The sequence below is a fragment of the Mercurialis annua genome, linkage group LG8, assembly GCF_937616625.2.
Source record: "Mercurialis annua linkage group LG8, ddMerAnnu1.2, whole genome shotgun sequence".
In the NCBI taxonomy this organism is placed as follows: Eukaryota; Viridiplantae; Streptophyta; class Magnoliopsida; order Malpighiales; family Euphorbiaceae; genus Mercurialis; species Mercurialis annua.
In genome coordinates, this window is record NC_065577.1 from 772,646 (window position 1) to 796,439 (window position 23,794).

Consider the following 23,794-nt stretch of genomic DNA (forward strand, 5'->3'; position numbering starts at 1 on the left):
ATCCTTTGTTCATTTATAATTAATGGTTTGAGTAGATCCATATTTTACATAGCAAGAGGAGGAACAGTCAAATCCAACGCGTTAACTGAAAAAACCAACTCAAAGCTCAACAGTTACTACCAATGCCACGTACTTCTCCAGCACACACGTGTAATCCTAGTTTACATCTTGACCATGTCATAACCGGCCCCACACAACCCAACACATCATCCAACGGCCAAGATCTCTCCATCATAAAATCAAAGATTCCCTAGGGTTCACTCTTTTATATCCATTTCTCCATCAGCCTCCTTATAATCCCTCCTCTTTTTCACTGCCCTAACCTCTCTCGCTACCGTCCACACGCGCCGCCGCCACCGCTTACCCGGCGGCAAATATCACCGTACCCTTCTTCACCTTCCCTCTCCTCGCCCCACATATCAAAAAACATCAAAAAAACTAAAACAAAAAGTTTATCTCTCTGAGTTATTTTATCAAACACTTGGTGTGCGTTATTTTTTATCAGTCATTTCTTTAGGGTTTGGTTTGATTTTTTTTGGGTTTTATCTCTTATTAATAAAAAGAGGAGAGGGAAGAGAAATTGAAAAAAAAATCAAATATTTTTGAAAAAGAATCAAAAAAAAATGGCGCAAGTTCAGGTCCCGGTTCAGACCCAGAATGCTAACGGCGGTGCTAACCCACAATTCGTGACGACGTCGCTTTATGTCGGGGATCTGGAGCCGAACGTGACCGATTCTCACTTGTATGATCTTTTTAATCAAGTTGGGCAAGTCGTTTCGGTTAGGGTTTGTCGGGATTTGACTACTCGGCGTTCACTTGGCTATGGTTATGTTAATTATAGCAATCCTCAAGATGGTTAGTGTATTTTTAGCATTTTGGTTTTGTAAAGTTTCAAACTTTTAAGTCAATTATAGCAATTCTCATGATTATCAGTGTCGGAATGATCTAACTTTTTTCTTAATTAGAGGAAATTAATGATTTTTAATAGTCAATATGATAACTAGCTGCTAGGTAGCACGGACACTTTATTCAATCAATGTGTCCCCTTTTTGATACTTAATGTTTCAGACTTGAGACCTCATTTTTAACATAAAAAAACCGTATTATAACACATTTTTCGCCATGTCCATATCCAAGTGTCCCGTATCTGTGCTAGCTAGACTAGCTGTCCTTTAAAAAGTTATTTTCTGCTTTGCAAGTTAAGCAAATTAGTTTAATTTTTAATGTTGTGCAAAATGAGTGATGATTATGTTAAGTTACTTGCACTAGGTAGGGAATTTGATAATCTACGAATGAGTTTTATGGAAAAATAATTTGTATTGTAGAAGTATTAACTGTAAAGGTTTAAGCATTCATGAAATTTGGAGCTTTATATTGCATCAGTTGGGGTTTTTCTATATTGGAAACCAATGCTTATGTATTCGATGAATTTAGTGGCATTTAAGGACTAACTCTTTTGCCTTAAAAGAAACTAATTATTGTTTTCACTGACCTTTTAATTTAATACTTGACAGCTTTGAGAGCATTGGATGTGCTGAATTTTACTCCTCTTAATGGATGCCCCATTAGAATTATGTACTCTCATCGTGACCCAAGTGTCCGCAAAAGTGGATCTGGAAACATATTCATTAAGGTATTCATATGTGCTAATCATGGTCTCTTTTTCCTTTTGGGGCCAGTTGTATGATTTTGGCTTTCTCAGCTTCTCTCTATTTTCTGACTGACATTGTATTTGTTCACTTGACAGAATTTAGATAAGGGGATTGATCACAAAGCATTACACGACACTTTCTCGGCATTTGGAAACGTACTCTCTTGCAAGGTTGCTACTGATAACTTTGGCCAGTCAAAGGGATATGGTTTCGTACAGTTTGATAATGAGGAATCTGCGCAGAGGGCTATAGAGAAATTGAATGGAATGCTGTTGAATGATAAGCAAGTGTATGTGGGACCCTTCCTTCGCAAGCAGGAGAGAGAGAGTGCCATTGACAAGACAAGGTTTAACAATGTCTTTGTCAAGAACTTATCAGAAACAACTACTGATGAAGACTTGAAGAAAGTTTTTGGTGAATTTGGAACAATGACCAGTGCTGTGGTGATGAGGGATGGGGATGGAAAATCCAAGTGCTTTGGATTTGTCAATTTTGAGAATGCAGATGATGCTGCTAGAGCTGTTGATGCTCTAAATGGAAAGAAAATAGAAGATAAGGAGTGGTTTGTTGGAAAAGCCCAAAAGAGATCTGAAAGGGAAACTGAATTAAAAGTTCGATTTGAACAGAGTATGAAAGAGGCGGCTGACAAGTTTCAAGGGGCCAATTTGTATATTAAAAATTTAGATGATAGCATAAGTGATGATAGGCTTAAAGAGCTTTTCTCTTCATTTGGTACAATCACATCATGCAAGGTAGTTTTTTTTTTGCTTTGTATAACAAGCCACCCTTATGACTGGCGTTCATCCGCTGATCGCAACATCAAGTCATACATGTTTTTATATGAACAGGTGATGCGAGATCCTAATGGAATAAGCAGAGGTTCAGGTTTTGTTGCATTCTCCACTCCTGAAGAGGCATCTAAAGCTGTAAGTAGATATTTTGTTTGTTCATTATGAATTATATAAACCATACGGCAAATCCTTACATAATTCTTTTTTTTTTCATAGCTGATGGAGATGAATGGCAAAATGATTGTTAGCAAACCCCTGTACGTTGCACTTGCACAACGAAAGGAAGACAGAAGAGCTAGGTTGCAGGTATGGAAGTTTTTGTTTAACATTATGTCTTTCTAACAGTAGTTCTACCTTGTACATGCGGGCGCATGACTTTAAACTCACTGTCACCAGCGAACATTGTCTTATGTTTTAAATGTATACATCCTGCAATTTACTATTGTAGTGGATGCATAAGTAATCGGCTTGAATGCCTACAACATCATTAAAGGTCCTGCTTTTAGTTCAAGTCTAGCGTGCTATGTTAGTGTTGAAAATTGAAATAATCTTCTGTCTGTTTGTTATATTAATTCCTTTTAATTTCCATGTGTATATGTTTGATTTTGTGCTATGGATCTCTAATTTTCCCCTTTTTCTACAGGCTCAGTTTTCTCAGGTAAGGCCAGTAGCTATGGCACCATCAGTTGCTCCTCGTATGCCAATGTACCCTCCTGGTGGTCCGGGACTTGGACAACAGATATTTTATGGACAAGCTCCACCTGCTATCATTCCATCCCAGGTAACATTGTCATGATTTTTCCTTGAATTATTGTGTTTGGGACTGTGGTCCTAACTCCTAAACCTGCCTTATGATTTATGTGCTCTGAAAACTGCATGGAAAAAAGCAGTTAATTTGATGTTTTTTTCCTCTTAAGAAGGGAGATTTTTAAAAATATAACTGAATCCATTAAATCAAAAAATTAAGTATTTCTATTCTTAACACACAACAGCATTTCCAAAAGGACCCTCTCCCAATCGTGTTTCTTTGTAGTTTTTCCCTTTTAATCAAGTTAATGCAAAAAAATTATTTGGGAAGGTGCTTTCTAGTTTCTACCTAATGATGTACTTCTTTTGTCAGCCTGGATTTGGATATCAACAGCAGCTTGTACCAGGTATGAGGCCTGGTGGGGCTCCTATGCCAAATTTCTTTGTGCCAATGGTTCAACAGGGGCAGCAGGGCCAGCGTCCTGGTGGTCGACGAGCAGGAGCTGGTCAGCAATCCCAGCAGCCTGTACCTATGATGCAGCAACAGGTTGGCAGCAGTCTCCCGTACTGGATTTTCGACATTGTTAATTTCCTTCGACTAACTAACAATGCTTTCTAATAGATGGTTCCAAGGGGCCGTGTTTATCGCTACCCACCTGGGCGCGGCATGCATGATGTTCCTATGCCTGGTGTTGCTGGAGGCATGCTCTCTGTTCCATATGACATGGGTGGTATGCCAATGCGTGATGCACCTCTTTCTCAGCCAATTCCAATTGGGGCTATGGCTAGTGCGCTTGCAAATGCTTCTCCAGAGCAGCAGAGAACTGTAAGTGATGTCTCCTTCCTGAAGGAGTTGAGCATGGAATTTTGCTGTTTCTTTATGTTATTAATTAGTATTGCCGCTTAAATGTTTGGATGTTTTCTTTCATCGAACAAGGCACTGTTTGATGTTTGCCTTTTGCTTATTATTGATGCATAAGTTGGTGTTGTTCTGAGTAACATAACAGCACTAAAAATCTAGTTATTTATTGCTGTATAAGTTGTTTTTTCTCAAAAGAAGTGTCATTTAATTTTTTGGCTATTTGTATTATTGTAGATGCTGGGTGAGAATCTCTACCCTCTAGTGGAGCAGCTTGAGCCAGATGCAGCAGCTAAGGTGACAGGTATGCTTCTCGAAATGGACCAAACTGAGGTTTTGCACTTGCTCGAATCTCCAGAGTCTCTCAAAGCAAAGGTTGCCGAGGCAATGGAAGTTCTTCGAAGCGTGCAACAGCAACAGGCTGGTGGTGCAGCTGATCAACTTGCTTCATTGTCATTGAATGATAATCTCATCGTCTCCTAGGCTGTCGTCGCATGGTGAATGCAGGATGTAAAAACCATTTGAACTATGCTTTGTTACGTGCTAGACTAATTTTTCGTAGTAGCGTAGGAACTGGGGTTCTCAACCTTTTTCATTTTTTTTGCTCGAGATTTCTGGGAGTTGTTTTGATTATCGAGAGATTTGTGGTGTACTTTTGAATATGCCAGTGATGTGCACTTCTGTTGCTCTTTGTTTTGCTTTGAATGCACCATTGTCTTGTTTGCCTTCTACAATTATTGCTGTGATTAGGTGGTCTAAGTTCAGTTTATCACGTAGAATAAATCCAAATTTACCGCTGTTTGCATTAGATAGGGAAACATTTAAGATCTATAAAATTACATTTCTTTTAACCTTGGAGAAGTTCAACATTTTTACAAAAGCATTACAAAACAAGATGAAAAGGTTTAAAACACCATGAAAGGTCCTATACAAGCTCAAGTAAGCATATGTTTATGTAATTTATAAGCTCCAGATATCTGAATCATCTGGTTCACATCTCTGTTTGTCCTCTTCTTGTTGTTGTTGCTTTAGAGTTTCATAAAGTGGAGCATTTCTAGTCTCTGGTAGCCATAGACTCAAAATTCCGCTCGTGATAGAAAGTAAACCAAACACTAGGAATGAAAGCGATGGACTCCAACGGCCAACAACAACTAAAAGAGGTGCTATTGAAGCTCCCAGCATCAGTGACTGCCGCAACATTGAAACTGCAAAGTTTCTAACATTCGTAGGGAAAAGCTCCACCGCGTAAATGTATAAAACGTCAAACGCCATTGAAGCCGCCATGAAACCAATACCTTCAATGATCAACTGAGGCCAACTGGACCGCTTTGCGGACTGCGAGAAGGCGATGCAGAGAATGCAAGAAACTCCGGCTATGAAAGCCGACCGCGAGAAAAGCAAACGACGGTCTGTGAACCCTAACAATATAGTACCAATAAGAACTGCCGGGATCTCCATTAAAGCATTAACTGCAACAGTGAAGTAGAGATTGAAGTTTAGGTTTTCGACATTCAACTGAACACCGTAGTAAACAAATCCAACTCCAAAACCCGTCAGCATAACCATCATCATTCGCTTAGCCGCCCATGGATTGCTCCACAAGCCTTCATTTCCCGTCGCCCCGCCATTACTGCCAGATTTTTGTGGTGGTGACGGATTTGCAAGAGTTAAATTGGGTGGTAGATTCTTGCCATTAACTCTTGCAAATCTGTTCAGTATATCAAGAGCTTCTTTGGTTCGACCCTTCACGAGAAGCCAACGAGGAGATTCCGAAACAAAAGGGAGAAAAACGAGAGAATAAACAAGAGGGAAAACCGACATGAGTTTGTACAAATCTCTCCAGTTACTTCTTGTGGGATAAGCAATCAATGGAAGGGAAAGAAAACCTGCCGTGAAGAGGAAGAAACCGAATTGACCAACTTGGCCACGCCATTTTTTACCGACAGCTTCAGTAGAGAGAACAAGACAGCAGATTCCAATGCCGGATCGAGCGAAACCATTGGCAAATCGAGCAAGTGCATATGTCCATATGTTTGGTGAAAGTGAGGTTAAAAAAGCTGTGGTTGAGGTTAAAATGCATGAGAGAAGCACTGCTTTTTTTCTACCTATGTATTTATCTGCTAGGAACCCGAAAAAAGCTGAACCTGTAGAATGGAAAATTTCCAGTTATATACAATTGATATATAGAGACTGAAAGCATTTGCATCACTGTATTTAGATAAAATGATTTTACATATCCATAACTTTTATAGTTTTGATAGATATTTAATAAAAAAAAAAGGGTTCGTCAATTTGCGACGCAATTTGCGATCGACTGAGACTATTATATGCAAATTTCAATTCAATTAAAGTCATGAAGATTCTCTCTTTTAATTTGACTAACCAAGTAAATCCACGTCGAACTAGACACGTCGTGAATATAATTTTTTCAATTTTCAAACTTCACATAATAGGTTGTCCAACTTTTTTTAAAGAATACGTCTACCAAAGTTTTTAAATACCTAAGAATTGTTGTGTTTTGTTTTGAAGGGTTATTTCAAAAGCTAAAATCCCACATTGGAAGTTTAAAAGACTATTTATTTTGTATTTATTTCTCACACTCTGTTCATTTCAAATTTCTACAAGAAGAATTAAGCACGGTAGTAATTAGGGGTGAGAAGAATTTGGTTAAACTATTAAAATATCTGTTTTGGTTAATTTGGTTAAATCAAACTAGTCATTCTATTTTGGTAAATTAGGATAACTTTGAGCAAATTATTCTAAAGCCTCCGCATGTCATAATTCACACTTAGTTCTTCTTATTTAAAAATCAATCGATATGATCTCTTATTTTTAATTTCCGTCAGCAGTTTAGTCTCTCTATACATTTTTTGGTATTAGTCAGCTGAATCAAAAAATTCAAGTATCAATTAATTTGGGAAAAAATCGATGACAAAAATGATCATATTACTTTTTTTAATTTAGACTTTTAAATTGGTTAATTTTTATGTGTGAAAAGACAATCATTAAAATCTGGTGCTTTGCCTTCTCTTTACACCTAGAGAACATTTCTCGCGAGCAGTAATTTGATTTTCTTCAAAAGCCAGAAATTACTGTCTCTTAGCTCGTTTCTATCTATGTTTGTGTTGTTTATAAATTGCCCCACTTTCGGGAGATTTGTGTAATTTTTCTGTATGTTTTTGTTCGTTTTCCGTTTTGTTTGTGTAGATCATTTGACTCGTTTAATACTTTTCAATATTTATTTAAGTTTCAGCTTCACATCAGGTTGTTCTATCCTTATTTGAAGTATATTAGCAACGGAATCGGTGGTTAATAGAAGTTACAAGGTGCGATTGGTGCCAGAGAATTTTTAACACTTGATCTCATCCGGTTTTTAGCACCTGTCAAATTTGTATCTTATTGTATATCGATTATAGGTTTCACTTGTTTTCATTTTTTAATTTCAATTTACAATATACTTAACATTCTGATGTAATCGGTTAATTCTATTGATTTAATTTATGTTTGGAAAAATTAATAAATAGATTAATATGATCAATCCAACTTTACATACACATGTTTTTCAATTCAGTCACTTCACTAAAGAGATAAAGTAAATCTATTTTTAAAATCGTTTAATTATTAGCCGAAACCCTACTAGTAATTAAAACTCAAAAATTTTGAGAGTGCATAATTACCCAAAAGAGAACCGAGAAAGAAGACGGAAGCCGGTACGCCGGCGAGGAACCTCCGATCACAAATAAGACCCCACTCAGCTATGGTCGAACTTGTATTTCCACCGACCCACTCCCATGTCCCCGGCGGCAGCTCACAAACAGAGACCGCTAAATTATTCCCTTCGCCGCACAAAACCGCCGTCGTGTTATTTGCATGGGAATGAAAAGGCGACGACTTGCATCTCCAAGCAGGAGGCTGAGCGTCGCTAAAAATAGTAACTAATGTGTTCTGTGAATCGAAAATCCAAGCCAATGACACGAGAAACACATGTATTAACTGCGACAATCCTAATGATCCGACGTAGTTTTCGACTACTTCGTCCACTGTTAGCTCAAGTTTCGCCGCTATTTCTATATTTGCATGCACGAGTTTTTGTGATTCTTCGTCGTCTTCCATGTCTAGTATAGAAAATTATGAGTTTTATTTAGGTTTTGTTTTTGTTGATGCCGTTCACTTGTACTTGCTGTGATATTTATATACAGCCCTACATGTTGGTGCGGGGGCATATAAAATTACGATATTAGTAAATATAAAATTACCAATGAGACTTGGTTCAAGTGGTAAGCGGTTTTGGTATCGTTTAAGTAAGGTCTCGGATTCGAGTATTGTGAATGCATAAAATCTCCACTGGAACACTCACTCACCATACTAGATGCACGACGCGGACCGGATCTGAATTAGTTAGAGCGAAATCCTAAAAACCGGATGGGCTAACAAAAAAAGAAGAAATATAAAGTTAAATTGAAGTCTCATTTATATAAAATTATACTATAAATCAATTAGGAGATAAACAGTTTTAAATAATTAAAAGAATCGTTTAAATTTGAATATTAGTCTAATTCGTAAAATTGTTTAATTTTCATATATAGTTATCATATGTCTAATTCGTAAGATTGGTTCAATTTTTATATATAGTTATGGAACATTCAATTCCAATAATAAAATATAAAAAACCAAAAATATTAATTTTTATAAAACAATTGAGAGCTTTTTAAAATTAAAAATATAAATGATATTCTATAGCTAAGCTAATAGAAAATAAGTTATTAAAAGTATACAAACTTTTTTTTTTTTGAGGAAAAAAGTATACAAACTTATTAATAATAAAAAAAATATACATCAAAAATATTTCCCAAATGAAAAGATTTATATCATCGGATCACAAAAAATTAATTTCTATTATAAAAGTATTAGTTAGAAAATACGAAATGTAATGAGATTATTTAAAATTTACTCTATTTTTGAAAAGTAATTATAACATTTTTGCCCATTTTTCTTGCTATCCTATTAAATTGACTGAAAAAAATGAATAGATTTTTAATAAATAATCAAATTAAGATAGATTTATAAATTTTGAAAAATTTAAATATATTTATAAGAAGTCAAAACTATTTGCCTTTCTTAAACCATTAATAAACCTGTCTTTTATGATACAAAAAGCATTATAAAAAGTTTTAAACAAAAAGGATATCGAAAATATATATGATTAATAATTTTTATGAAGTTTTATTTTAGGCTTCTTTAAATAAGTACCCTACATGGCTATACTTAATTAGATTTTTACTGTTGACCAAAAAAAAATTGATGACATATTTTTTAAGTTTTCAAATTGCACAAATAACTTTATAATATTTGAGGAATACTGTCAACTATAAAAAAGGAAGGAAGTGGTTAAAAGAATCAAAATCTTCTACAAAATCTCAAAGCATAAATATATAGCAATTAATATTTAAGAATTTTTAATAATCCTTAATTATAGTAACTGATAATTTGAATTATATGTCATAAACGGAAAAAGAAAAATCAAAAAAATAAAATGATTAAAAAAATGAAAACAACAAGCATTTGAGAAACAAAAAAAATCCAGCAAAACTAGAAATTCATCAACTCATCATAAACAATCAACAAATATGAATACAAAATATAACTGATATACTGTCAGTTTACATGTAGTTAACCATTAATAAATTAAATTTAATAAAAAAAACTATTAACATCATAAAATATTTTTAGATAAATCTAACAATAATATATTCTAAAATTAACAGTATATCAAATTAGTTAACTATCAGTTAACCAGTAGTCACTTATTAGTTAACTTTAACTAATAAAAAAAAGATAATTGACATTATGTATTCATGTTTTAGATAACCAACACAAGTATAGTTAACTAATAGTTAACCGTTATAAAACATATAATTACCCCCTAATTATTTTTAAAATTATTCATATATAACAAAAAAACAATTGAACATCAAATTTTAATTATTTTAAAAATAATCATACGTATAAAAATCACTGTTAGTTAATTATTAGTCACATATTAGTTAACTGTAATTGAAAAAAATAATTATCAATATATATTCACGTTTTATATAAAAAATCATATAAAGTTAGAAACTATTAATTAACCATTAGAAAACATATAGTTAACCTTAATTATTTTTATATCATTGCTAATATCCCAATTACAATAAAAAAAGACAGCAGCTGCCAGCCACCGCGCCTTCGTTCATCGTTCGCTTTCGTTCATCGTTCTCCTATCTTCGTTCCACTCCAACGACTGTTTTTTCCTTTAACTCAAACCGCCTTCGTTCATCGTTTTTTTCATCAGTTTGACAGAAAAAAAACTGCAATATAAAAAATAATAAAGACGATTCAAAAACTTTAGAAATGCTTGCAGAATTAAACTTTCTGTTATAAGTTAACTAATAGTGTACTAATAGTTAACTAACATGGATACTGACATTAATTATTTTTTAAAAATGCAGAAATGACAACGTTGAAGGTTGTTGTTTATTATAAGATCAAAGGAATTTTAATTAAAGACGATGCGGAATTCTGAACTCTAAAAGCAATAACTTATAAGGAATTTTTAGAATAATTATCTTGACATCAACGGGCGGAGGAGGAGCAATCAGTTTGTTCTTTTTCACGATATTGACAGTGAAATTCTTGAAATCACTGTCACTCCCTTCTTCTTCAACATGAACTTCAATATAAAAAAACAAAGACGATTCAAAAACTTTAAAAATAAATTGTAGAAGAAGAAAAATAACCCACCACCGCCACGACCTCCCGCCGACCTCCACGTCCGCCGTCGAATCTTCCACCTCTTCCACGACCGCCATCGTATGTTTCGCAAGAGGGAAGGAGATGCGGACCGCCGTAGAAAAATGAAAAATGGTTGGAGGAAAAGAAAAAAGAGAGAAACAATTATAATAAAATGGAAAGATTTGGTTAATGGGGTAATGGAGAGAAATATGGCAAAAATCTATGAAAAATTTAAGAGAAATGGAAAGATGCAAATCAGTTATGAGAGGTTATTTTGGGTAGTTGTATTTTACTAATTTAAAAAGTATCTTTGTGCAAAGTAAAACCATTAAATTCAAATTAAAAAATTAGTAATAGTATAATTCAAAATGGACTTTTGCTCCAGTAAAATTCAAAATAAAATGGCCTAAGCTAGTAATCTGAGTAATTTTTTCTTTATTTTATTATGAGGTAAAATTTAACTAATCCAATAAAAAACAATTAGAAATTAGTATGTGCTAAGGGGCTCATTTCGAGCTTTAGAATTGGAATCTACATTATTTCCACTAAAAGCAATAATGCATAGTGGTTGGAACTTGGAACTATTAAAAAAATTAAATCTGGATTAGGATGGAGATCCAATGTATTGCTAAAACGCTACAACAATTAGAGTATACAATATTCACCTTATTAGCCTATCGAATTAAACTTTTAATTTAGTTTAATTTTCAATTAATTTGGTTTGATTATGATTAATAATTTTTAAAATTTTGGATAATTCTATTTGCTTCTATTTTGGATTGATTTTTTCTTCTTCTAAATAATCGAAACAATCTAATTAACTAAATTATATATATGCATAATTTCTTTTTTGTAATTTTTAAAAAAATTAAGGATAACACTGTTCTTAATTAGGTGCTTGGACCGTGGCATGCATTAATGTTTTATTTGTTGCTCAACACATCAGCAACATTCATGTCCTTATATGGCACCTGAAATCCAATTAAGAAATAACACATAGAAAAGAAAAAGAAATCATTGCTGACAAACATGATTAAGTGTGTAGCTAAGTCTAGACAAATAGAAATTATTCAAAGTTAATTTGAATAATATTCGATACTAGCCGAGTCTGGCTCAAGTTCGAGCTACTCAAGCAAACTGTCGGGATGATATGAAATATCAAAATATATGCCTCAACAAATTCACTAGACTAATCGAATTTTGAATACATTTTTAATCTTTCATGATTATCAATATTTACATTTTTATATTTATATTCAAATTTTATTTTGAAATTCTCATACGAATAATCAAAAGGCTAGATGATTATGAGCTTTTTTTTTTTAGAAAGATCGTGAAAATATTTTCTTTCTGTCCCTCTATTTATAAAGTTTTTTTTCTCTCAGTCTCACAAAAGCCGTGCAAATCAATTGGACAAATGGAAGGATCTAAACATAAATAAATTTGTGATAGATTTTTGAATATAACTAGTAAAATACCCACCATGGGTTGGCTCAATTGGTCACAAATGTGGACAATAAGCATGGGACTTAAAAGAACCAAGGTTCGAATCCCATTTCCCACAAATGGGACTTATTGGAAGCATTTGTGAATGAGTTGTTAAGGCCCATATTAAATGGGAGGTCCGGGCGGTGGGATGCCGAGGCTAGCCTCTCCGGGGGTTTACTCAGGTGGTCGGGCTCCGCCCTAAAAGGTGGTCGGGCTCCGCCGGGGTTCCCTCGTCACCAAAAAAAATATATATATAACTAGTAAAATATAAGGGTTTCGTGATGGATTCAGCCTAATTAAATCAATCTGAATCGATCTTGACTTTTAGCTATTCTACCGAGCTCGAATTTGAACTTATACGATAATCAAGTCAAATTCGAATTGAATGTCAAAATTTGGAATTCCAATTTAAAATCGTGTCGTATTTAAATTTAATAGTATTTCAATTCAATTCCGACTCGATTACACCCCAAAACATGACCATTCCATCATGCACTAGGGAATACATGAAATTTAAGTTATCACAGGACCAAAGATGTGTTGGCCACTAACACACTTAAACTGCTCAATATGCCTTTCGACGCTAAGCCACTAGCCAAAAAAGATACCAAATTCCACCCATAATCTGCATCAATTTTATTTGAAGATAACAGATCATATAATACAAAATAATTTCTAAATCTAATTCAAATAAAAAATATTAAATTAAATGAATTGAATAATTTAATTTTAAACATTCTACATTTTGAATGTGAAATATTACATTTATATATAAATTTGTGATATACTTGACACAAATAATTTCAACTTTAAAATCAGAACACATCCGATTAAATATTGTGGTTCATCAACCTCCTTTTTTTCTTCTCCAAATCCGGCATATAGAGAACAACGGAATTGCCTCCGATACACTTATAACAATTTATATTCAACTTATTTCAAATTAATTTTTAGATTTACTGATCCAAAATAATTAACTTAAATTAATTAAATTGTTAAATTGTTAAATTTTAAATTTTATAAATTACTCGATCTATTTATAATTATATGACAGAAAGTTTATTGGTGCAAGATGGGTTTGTTGGTACCCTCTTTGTCATGCATGTAATACTGCAGTAAGAAGAGGCTGTCAAATTGATAAATTACCAGAACTCTCTAAGAATTAAAATTCTTCTTAAACTTTAGAGTATTTGAGGAATTTTACAAAACAATCTCTATAATTTCTGTTCCAGCTTTACCTACCCCAACGGTCCACACCCATCACCCTATCACACTTAAGGGTGAATGAACCGAGCCGCTCACACGAACATCTCAGTGTTTCACTTGATAAGAACTCGCCTAGAATTCGTTTGTTAGTCTAAATAAACAAACCTGATTTCTAACTTATGCTCATTTATTTAGACAAAATGAAATTTAACTTAGTGATATTAGGTTCGTCTACTTTTACAAAAGATTCGTATATGAACTCACGAACTGGCTGGAGCATACAGTGGCAAACGGATTTATATAGAAGCTTGATTACAAACTCGTAAGTTGGTTTGTATATGAGTTCGACTAAAAGTTATTAAACTAACTCGTATATAGTAAAACAATGTAGTTTTTAGTTAATTAATCAAGCTTCTTTTCGCATTCGTTTCTTTAAATGGACTTTGGTTCGTATACGTTCATTGAAATGTTAAAAGAGTTGAGTTTAAGCTCTAATTGTTTAGTATTTAAATGACTGAGCTTGTGCTCGATCGGTTTAACACCTAAATGAACGAGTTTGGTCTCAACTCATTTAACATCTAAACAACGAACACGAAATAAGTATGAGCCGAAATATTTTGAAGCATGAATGAACCAAACTCAAGATACTACTTAAAGCTCTAACCAAACTCAAAGCTAAATATGATAACGAGATGCACATGAACACCTCAAAGCTCGGCTCAAATCAATTTGTTTACATCCTAAATCGCAGTGGCGACAGTGGAGCTGAAATTGTCCCACTTTAGAGAGAAAAAAGAATATAATTTAAAAAGGAGGATATGTACATATTTTCATGTGAAGTGAACGAAAAGAGAGCCTGCAAAACACAATGTTCTTGATAGCCAATACAAATGCTTATGGTGCTACTAATTTAGCATGTATAATATGCACAGAAGTATCCAACTATTAACTTAATAGTCACATACTGAGAAAAATTCTACCCATGGTATATATCCTATTAACATTTCCAAGGGATTCAAGTCTAAATGAGATTAAAATTCCTACACAACTACCTATTTAATTGACCTCCTGTTGATTAACATGCCTTTGCCTCAACCCTGTATCCGCTTCTCCTACATACGGAATCAAATCCGTCTCTTGCAAATCAGAATTTTGGACCTCGGAAGAAAATTCCAACTCATTTTGCCTTTTTTCTGCAACTTCTCCGAAATTATGAAGTCTACGTCCTATGAGATAGCGGTCATCGCGTATGGAGTTGTGAAGGTTTGTGAACCAAACGTGGAATCTCTTAGCACAGAAGCATACCACGCTTAAGCAGAGACATCCGAGCCATGCAAATCGATATACAGCTGAGTTTACGACTAATGGGTATCCGAGCACAGGAAACACACCTCTAGCTAACACATAAGGGACACACAGAGCCGTCAGTAGCTTCATCACTATAGGAAACACAATTTCTCGGAGAACCCAAAGGCCTTGCAGCCTCGAGAACCCATCTTCTCTAACCCTTTCAAATTTTACTCGCCAGGTTTCATCGACTAGTGGCATCATATGATCCAACATAACCTGCTCAAGCATAACATATATATATAAATTAAATATGTTGTTTTTGGGGAAGTCTGAAAATGCAAGAGTTCATTCACTTGAATTACATTTTCATTCTCATATATGAAAATCACAGTTTCTGCAATTCAAAACTTGAAAAAAAAGGCATTTAAAAACAAAATTCGACTAACTCACCAGCCTGGTCCAGATCTTAAGAAAAATGAGTCCCAGCGCCCAGTCCTGATACAGGAGGAAAACCGGACTTTCGTCCACAGGGACTCGCATGGGCACAATTACTAAAAGCTCAAAGAGCAGCCCGATCAAAACTGGAATGACAAATATCTATAGGAAAAGAGAAATTTGTATCAAAAGTTTGAAGGTTAGTACGGCAAGAAATGATAAATTGGCAAACAAATAGAAACTTGACAAATGAAATAACAACCACAATGCCACATACCCATATTGACAACAATGCAGAGCTCTTGAGAACAATAGCACACCACTTCCGGACTTGGCCAATTAAAATAATTAGTCTGTTTGTTCTAATATGCTCAAAGCAATACCTAACTCCGGCTAAAGCAGTCCAAATGACATAGCTCCCAATTATGAAAGCATAAAGATCTGAGAAAAAAAAGATAAAGCACATGTTAATAATAGTTCAGATCTCATATACGTGATTCTTAGTAGGAAATAGACACATTGAAGAAACAAAATTACCATTGCACTTGATCCCATGAGTTATTGGAAGACGAGGAATGGCGTTGAAAAGGGCACGGCCAAATGATATTGGTACGACTATCAAGGCTGAGTTGAAGATAAGAAGGGTCATCCACGCTACAACCAGTAGCAGGACAATACGAAGGACAAAGCTGTACCTGCTAAAAGACGAGTTTTTAGACATTAGGCCGCATAATAGTACCAAAAGTAACCAATATGCACTGAGATTACCCCTATTAAGCTCTCTGGGGGTGATAACATTAAGTGCAGCAACAAATAAATCATGACACGAGATAGCAAAATGAAATTTCATATGAATAATAAATCATGCATAACACAATGCCTTCTTTTTTTCCTTTCTAAAATAGGCAAAGTTGAGAGATGCGAAAACCATCACATATAACATTGCAATATTAATGCATGTGAATGATCCATAAGGTAAAACTACTGAACGATATGATTAGCAACCGTAACAAGCCGACTAGGAAAAAAGTATTTACAAGAATAGGCACTCTTCTGTTTAGCATCTAAATTTAAAACGATAGCTAACTTGTTTAGAAGATAGTAGCCATCTGGCCACAAAAACTCCATTCAGCTACAAGGACAATTCTAAAGAAACCACTATCAGACCAGGCAAGGTTCATGCAGATACAAGGCAGCATAAAAAACAGCACGTTTAAAAACAAGCACTTCGAAAAATGAAATGAGATTGTTAGTGCATACACAATAATAATTAGATAAAAGATTAGCACTTCTGCAGAAGATAGAGCGACAGTATGACACACCGAAGGACAAGCTGAAGAACAACAGCTATGACCTCATATAAAAATCACTTGGCTATTGGAAAGATGCAACAATTAGCTGTAGCAGAAAATAACTAGAATGTAGTCCTGAAGTTTTAGTTTGAAGGTATTAGTTTATAGCTAAAAAGTGAAGGGCAGGAGGCATTGGCTGCAACAAGTAAAGTCCCAAGCTTACAGATATATATGCACTCAAAAAGAAACAGAAACAGGTTACATCTAACAAATGCATACTGATGTGTGAAGGTGATATGATATATAGCTGCAAACACATAATGCTCGATACACACAAAAAGAAAATGATTAAAAAAGAAATGAGTAATATTGTTATGCATACTCTGAATCAGATTGCTCATCACTATCATACTCCTCTGCAGTATTTGAATTTCCTGCTGCAAGAAGACCTCTGTTTGAATCATCAGCAGCTGCAAGTGCCACCAAAGCTCGATCCTGACCACCTAATTCTACTGCTGGTATTCTATCCTGTCTTCCTGGCTCGTGATTTCCATTGTCCTGAACACCATTGTCATCAGTTCTGGGCAGTAAAAAATCTGTTAAACCAAGTGCCCAGCCAACAGCTGTGAACCAATAGCGCAGAAGGGATTTAATTGTAGTCCGCAACTTAAAATGCTCAATGGCAAATGGAATGCAAATTTGGAAAAGAAGCATGTCGGCTGGAATTTCAGTGAATGGATCAGATACCCTGTCAGAAATGAGCATCAATAGGTCAGAGGATGAGAAAAATACAGCTGGATGGGAGACTGTGATCGATCATAAAGAACTGAGAAATATATAGCGGATACTTACGATATATCAAGCGGAAATATGGAGGGTGCCATCCGCATCGCAAGTTTGACAGGTAAGAATACCAGCATCACAATTAAACTTCCATAAACTGCAACAGACAATAGTACCCTACGAGCATGCTTGTGCACAGGATCATCAATTAAATCACGGAATGGATTATAGTTTGGATCTGCTGGATCTCGAAGGAAATACAAAACCCCATGACGCAAAACCTGTTGGGAGAAGTAAGAGACAGTTATTCAGTTTATTTAAATAGCAGTTTTGCAGAAAACATCCACTCTGTTAAGTTGGCAAGGAATCATACCCCACGGAGAAGACTGACAAAGATGCTTATCTGTAGCATGTAAACAATTCCTACAACCCAATGAACCAACGAGCTTGCTAAAGGTGAAACTGAGAAGAACTGAACTCTTTGAGACATTGACTTCCCAAACATTCTTATAGTACAAACATCAAGCCACCATCCACACATTAAAGGAAATACACCAAGTTCAATCACTAGAAGGAAGGCAACCTTTACCATAGTCATCAAATGCCTCATCGCTGCCAAGAACTGCCTGAAGAGGGATGGAATAGTGTCTGCTAAAGAAGCAATACCATAAAACCTCCCCATGGTCAAAGGCTCACCCTTGGTGTACCGGATTAAAGCAACAACTCCTAGATAGAAGAAGACCAAAGAGAACACAAACATGTATCCAATAGCAAGAGTTGTAACATCAGAAAGCCTTGATGCACCAATATACGCCCCTTTTAAAAGATCTGTTGACAAAGGACTGCTCATGTTCTTTGAGACTTCACTCACTCCACTTGCATTTACTTTTAATATATCTGCAACCTGTCCAAGAAGTCCACCATCTTGGCCTTCAGATGTTAAATTTGTAACAGCACTTAATGCATTCTTCAAAGTGAAGTTTGCTATGGAGAGTGCAGTATCTGTAAGCGGCATAACTGTTGACAACAATGGACCACTTGCAGAAGAGAAAAGCCATGAAACATAATACAATATAATCCGTCCTAATGAAAAGGGAACGAAGATTACAACACCAAGGAAAATCATATTGCTAGCCAGCACCTGCAAAACAACAAAGCCACAACAAATGAACTCCCATCAAATGTAAACGAGAGGATCAACTTTATTAATTGTTTCCTTCACTGAACTGCACTATACAATAGAACAGTAAGCCACACATGTGGACACAGAAGAGAAATTCTCGTATCGATTAGTAGCTATGAGACTTTTTTTTGAAAAACTTTCAAAACTACGAAAAAGATGTCAGTGCTCAAAGTGGAGATAAAGAAACAAATGCAGGAAGACTTATGGCTAATATGTTGGCAACCAAACTTACTTGCAGAAATGAGAAATGGCAGAAACGGTTAACATCCATCTTAAGCTACCAAAATATGTTAACAGGAAAGGATTTTGAGACTCACAGTAAAAGCATTTTCAACTAAATGGAAAACTGGACCCTGCATTCCGACAAGCTCGTCAAAAGGTACATCCTCTGCACCATCAGCATCATCTAGACCATCAAACATTTGTTCCACATGAGCCTCAAGACGAGCTGCCTGCATCTCCCAACGAGCAGCAACATTTTCAGCATTCCTTCTGATAAGTTGACCAGCACCAGCAATTGCTTGTCCAGCGCCAGCATCTTCAGCATTCGCCTCACCAGCAATATTTCTATTATTAGCTTGACCTTGTGGTCGTCTGGCAGCACGGGCACCATTTCTGTCACCTTCCTCCTCTCTCTCAGCATCGTGACCTCCAAGTTCTCTCAAATGCCTAAAATAATCTCTCAATGAAGTGGCCCCAAGAAAAATGAAAACAATGCTAGCAGAAAGTAGGAAACCATGAAGACAATCCGTAAGGATTGTAGTTGTAGATAGATGACTTAAAAACAATCTCTGTGCTTCCCCAAAACTCCTCACAAATGCCAAACGCCATATCCAAAATGTTATGAAGGGTATAATGAGGAGCCAAACAGAAAGTACAAAACTAAGGCGCAAAAAGAATTGCAGCACATGACAAGCCTTCATAGCCATACCAACTATAAACTCCTGAAATGGAAGCCTTGTTGGGGCATTCTCAGCATAAACAGGAGAGAAAGAGAACGCATGCTTGCAGACCTAAAAAACCAGACGAAACACAATAAGAATATAATCTCCAAAATACTGTACAAAGTCTAACAATGCACGATATTACCTCAATTCGATCTGTTTCTAAGCTCATAGTTGCTAGAATTCAATTGTTTCAATTTTATTTTGTTTAAAAAGCATTTTAAAAGAAATAAATAAACAATCCTGTCGGAAATGGCATCATTTCGCAAGAACTCAATTAAAATCCAATTGATTCTTGAACATTATTTATCCGAATAAATTGATAACAGTACACATAAAACCATAGCTTTCGCATTTATACTCCTCCACATGCTAATTATCTTGTAAGAGATGAAAATGAATCAAAGAGTATTTATAAAACAATAGTCATGCATTTTTATCAGCTTCTATTAAACCTATCATCACAATAATATGAACTTTGAACCTAAAATTGAACTTAGTTATAAAATCCCTAATTTAAACCGTAAATTAAAACACAGCAAGAATTCAATCAAACGATGACGTTTTCACCTCGCATTGACGAGCGTTGCTATGATTTAACCACTGCAGAAGACAATCCTGATGCACGAATTTAATACTTCCGCTACAAGCACAAGGATACCGTAACGGATTCTCCGCATCTCCCGGATTCCTACAGATCCGGCACACGTCTTCCTCCTCCTCATCATCCTCGTACCTCGTCGCCGCCGCCGCCGCCGCCGTTGTGGAAACACCGTCTCCCACCTCTGTTATAATCAAATTACTATCCGAAGACGACGTCGTAATATCTGACGACGAAGATAGCGTCGGTCTTATAGCGTCGTTAGTGTCCTTCGTCGCGGGGCCGATCTCCATTCGAATATTCAAGGTTTAGGAAGCGAGGGCTGAGTTAGTGGCCGGATTTTATTGACTTGGTGAGTTCGGGAACGAGTCGGAAACGAAACGCGTTTTTATGGTTTTTTTTGGGTTTTTTGATTTTTTTTAGTTTGCGCACATGCAATTGTTGAAGTATTTGATGTTTTTTACTTCGGTTGTGGTTGGCGGTTTCCTGCTAAGATGATTGATGACGTGGGAATTTATTATTGGCTGTTCGATGAAATTTGTTGATGCTGCTGTAATTTTATCTGCTGTTGTGTTTTATTTTTTTGTTAAAATTAACTGATTATAATAATTGAGTATTGCTTATCAAAAATGTAACAAATCAATATTTTTGGTTATTTTTTAATCGTCGGACTACAAATAAAGATAAATTTTCAATAAAATTATTAATATGGCTTATCATTTTGATTTTATACAGACAAGACAAGTTTAAGTAAAATTGAGATATACATTTTTTTATTATTATTGTATATAGATGATAAAAAATTTAAAAATAAAAAGATGCTAAAATAATAATATAAAAAAAATTAAATGATACTGATTTTTTTAATTATAATGTAATGATTATTAAATTTGAAATTTATTTTTCATAAATTGTAAATGGTAGTCAAGATAATGAGTTTATCGTGACCTTCTATCTCAATTAGTTAGGAGAGAAAGGTCTGAATATAGTCTTGGGTTCTATATTTAATGGATTTAAAATATTTTATTATTTAACGAAGGATTTGAAGTCTGTAAAAAAAGATTGCAAGGGTTAAACACGTCGACTGCAACATCATTCTGTCATGATAACAAAGTTTAAATACTATATATTCGACATAGACGACCTAAATGATAAAATTATATCTGAATGGATAGAACTTGTTAAAAATAATAGTTTTTTTTTTAAAAAAAAAAACTTGTTCCGTGGTGGGGATTTGAATCCAAAATCTCTAACTTAGGAAAAAGAAGCTCATTCCACTCTATTTCAATTTAATTAGTTAGTAGGATATTTTCTTTTTTTTTCCACATATCATTTTACTATTTAAAATCATTACGGGGCATGTAATATAATAGAGAATAATTACCCTCTAATTATTATGCTCCCCAATAGAGGTCAAAAGCATAATTTTTTATATATACTTTTTTTATATTATATATATCTTATCTTAGAAAAAGGTATTCCATGAAATCTTTTTCTTTCTTTAAGAAGCATCTTGAAATTTGGATGATATGAGATCATTGAAGAGCTAGTTACCAGTTCATCAAAATCCACATCTAATATTTCATGAGACTGATAGCTAACTAGGATTCCCTCAAGTTCATTTTCAACTTGAGGGGGTCATGTTCACGATCTACACCGTTCATTATAAAATGAACGGTATAGATTAAAAAAGTACAATTTTGATCAAATTAATCTACACCGTTCATTTTACAATAAACGGTGTAGATTATAAACATGACCCCCTCAAGTTCATTTGAACTTGAGAGAATCTCAATCCAACTACAATGATGCCCATGGGCTCCATTTTAAATGTCTAACTAATTTGAGATAGTTTAGATATTATTTAAAATTAATTTTCAATTTGTTTTAAATTAAATTATTAATTGAATCAGATTCAAACTATTCGAATCAATTATTCAATTAAAATTTTGATTCTAAAATTATAAACGTAGCTTATTTTATTTTTACACACACGCGGCGCGCCCACACACACATATTTCAATATTTATGTAAATAATCAAATTAAACTAAAATTTGAACATGATATTTTTAAATAAAACTTCATCCAATTCAAATTAAGTTTCAACGTTTTTCTTTTAAAATTAAGTTAAAATTTAAATTTTATAATATTTTAACTCCAATTCATTTCCAATTATCTTATCTATTATAAATAAACTTGAATTTGATACTATCCGACTCGGGATCATTATATTCCAGCCATCTAATCTAAATGAATTAAAAATATTAAAATCATTTATGACACGAATATATAATTTGTCTAACATGAAAAAAAATTAGTTACAATGAAAATTAAATGCGCTCATGTTATAAATTGGGGCATCTATTATTAATGAAAAATTATTGCACACAACCGTTGCGCCATGTCATTCGTGCAACAAACCAATTGTGCGTTAGTCATGTGGAAAATTGAATGATAAAAAAAATAAGTAATAATTAAAAGATTCCCTATCGCAAATGCTCATTGGCTTGATGTAAAAATGACGTGGCGCAACGGTTGCATGAGATAAACACTCATTATTAATGGATTAAAATATATCATATGATATTGGAGCTGACATATGAATTCATTCCATTCATGTATATGATACGATATAAAATATATTATCGCACGTCAATGTCATATCGCATCTATCCGACCAAACACATTATTAATAATATATTGATTATGTCGTATTTTTATTATCAATATTCGACTCATTTAAAGAAATGGACTCAACGATTCATATTAATATAACTCATATTCATTCCGTTTAAATAAATAAATTAAATATTTTACTATATGATATGATCATATTTAACTCATTTATCCTTTTAGACATTTACCATAGCTTACTTTTTTTCTTTTTTCTTTTCCTATTTGTTTTTAGTGCTCCTTTTCTCTTTCCTAATATTAATGTCGTTAAGCAGCTGTCGGTGGAACAGTAACATAGCATCCTATGCAATCTACTATTCTTACATTTTCTGTGCGTGTGGACAGTGAAATTCAAATTATACAGTACGAGGCTGCGAGTGTTTATTCCATACAATAGCGTGATATATTGTTACAATAGTGTAAATTTTTTTACAATAAGCACTTGTAATATTATTTATTTTTTTATTTTTTTATTTTTTTTATATAATTAACATGCAATTAAATTGTTATACGAATAACATGAGACAACGGTTGTATAAAATAATTTTTTGACTTAATTACTTAAAAACCACCTACTTTAAACTTTTTTTTTGTTTATACCTTGACCTAGGAAAAAATTCATTTATACCCTGACGTATGTGTTTATGTTTTACCTCTATCCTGAGATACTAAATTAACCTCTTTTTATTTAAAAAAAGTTTAAAATAGTCCTTCATTTAAAAAAAAAATCATTTTTTATTAAAGAGTGGTGCTATTTAACTCACCAATTTTGCCCCTCCTTATTGTACCACCTTACGTGGCAATAAAAGAGTGGATCAATTTAAAGAGGGAAATTGAGATATACACTTTTGGAGGGGAATTGGACGAATGAAACCTTGCCACATAAGGTGGGTTAAAAGAGTTGGGTTAAAATGGTGGGTTATAAAGCATTTTCCTTTATTAAATTCTAATTAGTTTAGGTTAAAAATGAAGAACTATTTTAAATTTTTTTCTTAATGAAAAGAGGTTAATTTAATGCCTCGGGTTAGAGGTGAAACATAAATACATACGTCAGGGTATAGATGAATTTTTTCCTAGT

General features: G+C 34.1%; 3 protein-coding genes across 4 annotated transcripts; 1 reads left to right on the forward strand and 2 right to left on the reverse strand.

Annotated features, from left to right (window-relative positions):
* The first annotated feature begins 281 nt into the window (after positions 1–281).
* On the forward strand, positions 282–4,783 carry LOC126662155 (polyadenylate-binding protein 8-like). Its single transcript, XM_050356046.2, has 9 exons — positions 282–855; positions 1,515–1,633; positions 1,748–2,404; positions 2,501–2,578; positions 2,660–2,749; positions 3,087–3,224; positions 3,564–3,737; positions 3,813–4,016; positions 4,287–4,783. Exons 1-9 carry the CDS (start codon positions 624–626, stop codon positions 4,530–4,532), a joined length of 1,938 nt encoding a protein of 645 aa, XP_050212003.1. The 5' UTR covers positions 282–623; the 3' UTR covers positions 4,533–4,783.
* Positions 4,784–4,828: 45 nt separating this feature from the next.
* LOC126662157 (organic cation/carnitine transporter 1-like) lies at positions 4,829–8,198 on the reverse strand. The gene is made up of 2 exons (XM_050356047.1): positions 7,727–8,198; positions 4,829–6,193 (listed from the first exon to the last, which is right to left on the reverse strand). The coding sequence occupies exons 1-2, from the start codon at positions 8,160–8,162 to the stop codon at positions 5,010–5,012; spliced, it is 1,620 nt and encodes a 539-aa protein (XP_050212004.1). The 5' UTR covers positions 8,163–8,198; the 3' UTR covers positions 4,829–5,009.
* A 6,119-nt stretch (positions 8,199–14,317) lies between these two features.
* Positions 14,318–20,482, reverse strand: LOC126660155 (probable E3 ubiquitin ligase SUD1). Of its 2 annotated transcripts, none has more exons than XM_050353501.2 (9): positions 20,012–20,482; positions 18,815–19,510; positions 17,688–18,455; positions 17,384–17,595; positions 16,914–17,279; positions 15,777–15,934; positions 15,517–15,680; positions 15,255–15,401; positions 14,318–15,080 (listed from the first exon to the last, which is right to left on the reverse strand). In XM_050353501.2, exons 1-9 carry the CDS (start codon positions 20,333–20,335, stop codon positions 14,571–14,573), a joined length of 3,345 nt encoding a protein of 1,114 aa, XP_050209458.1. In that variant the 5' UTR covers positions 20,336–20,482; the 3' UTR covers positions 14,318–14,570. The 2 variants fall into 2 exon arrangements, with proteins under 2 accessions (XP_050209458.1, XP_050209457.1); XM_050353500.2 differs by having other exon boundaries at positions 15,777–15,937.
* Positions 20,483–23,794: the final 3,312 nt, after the last annotated feature.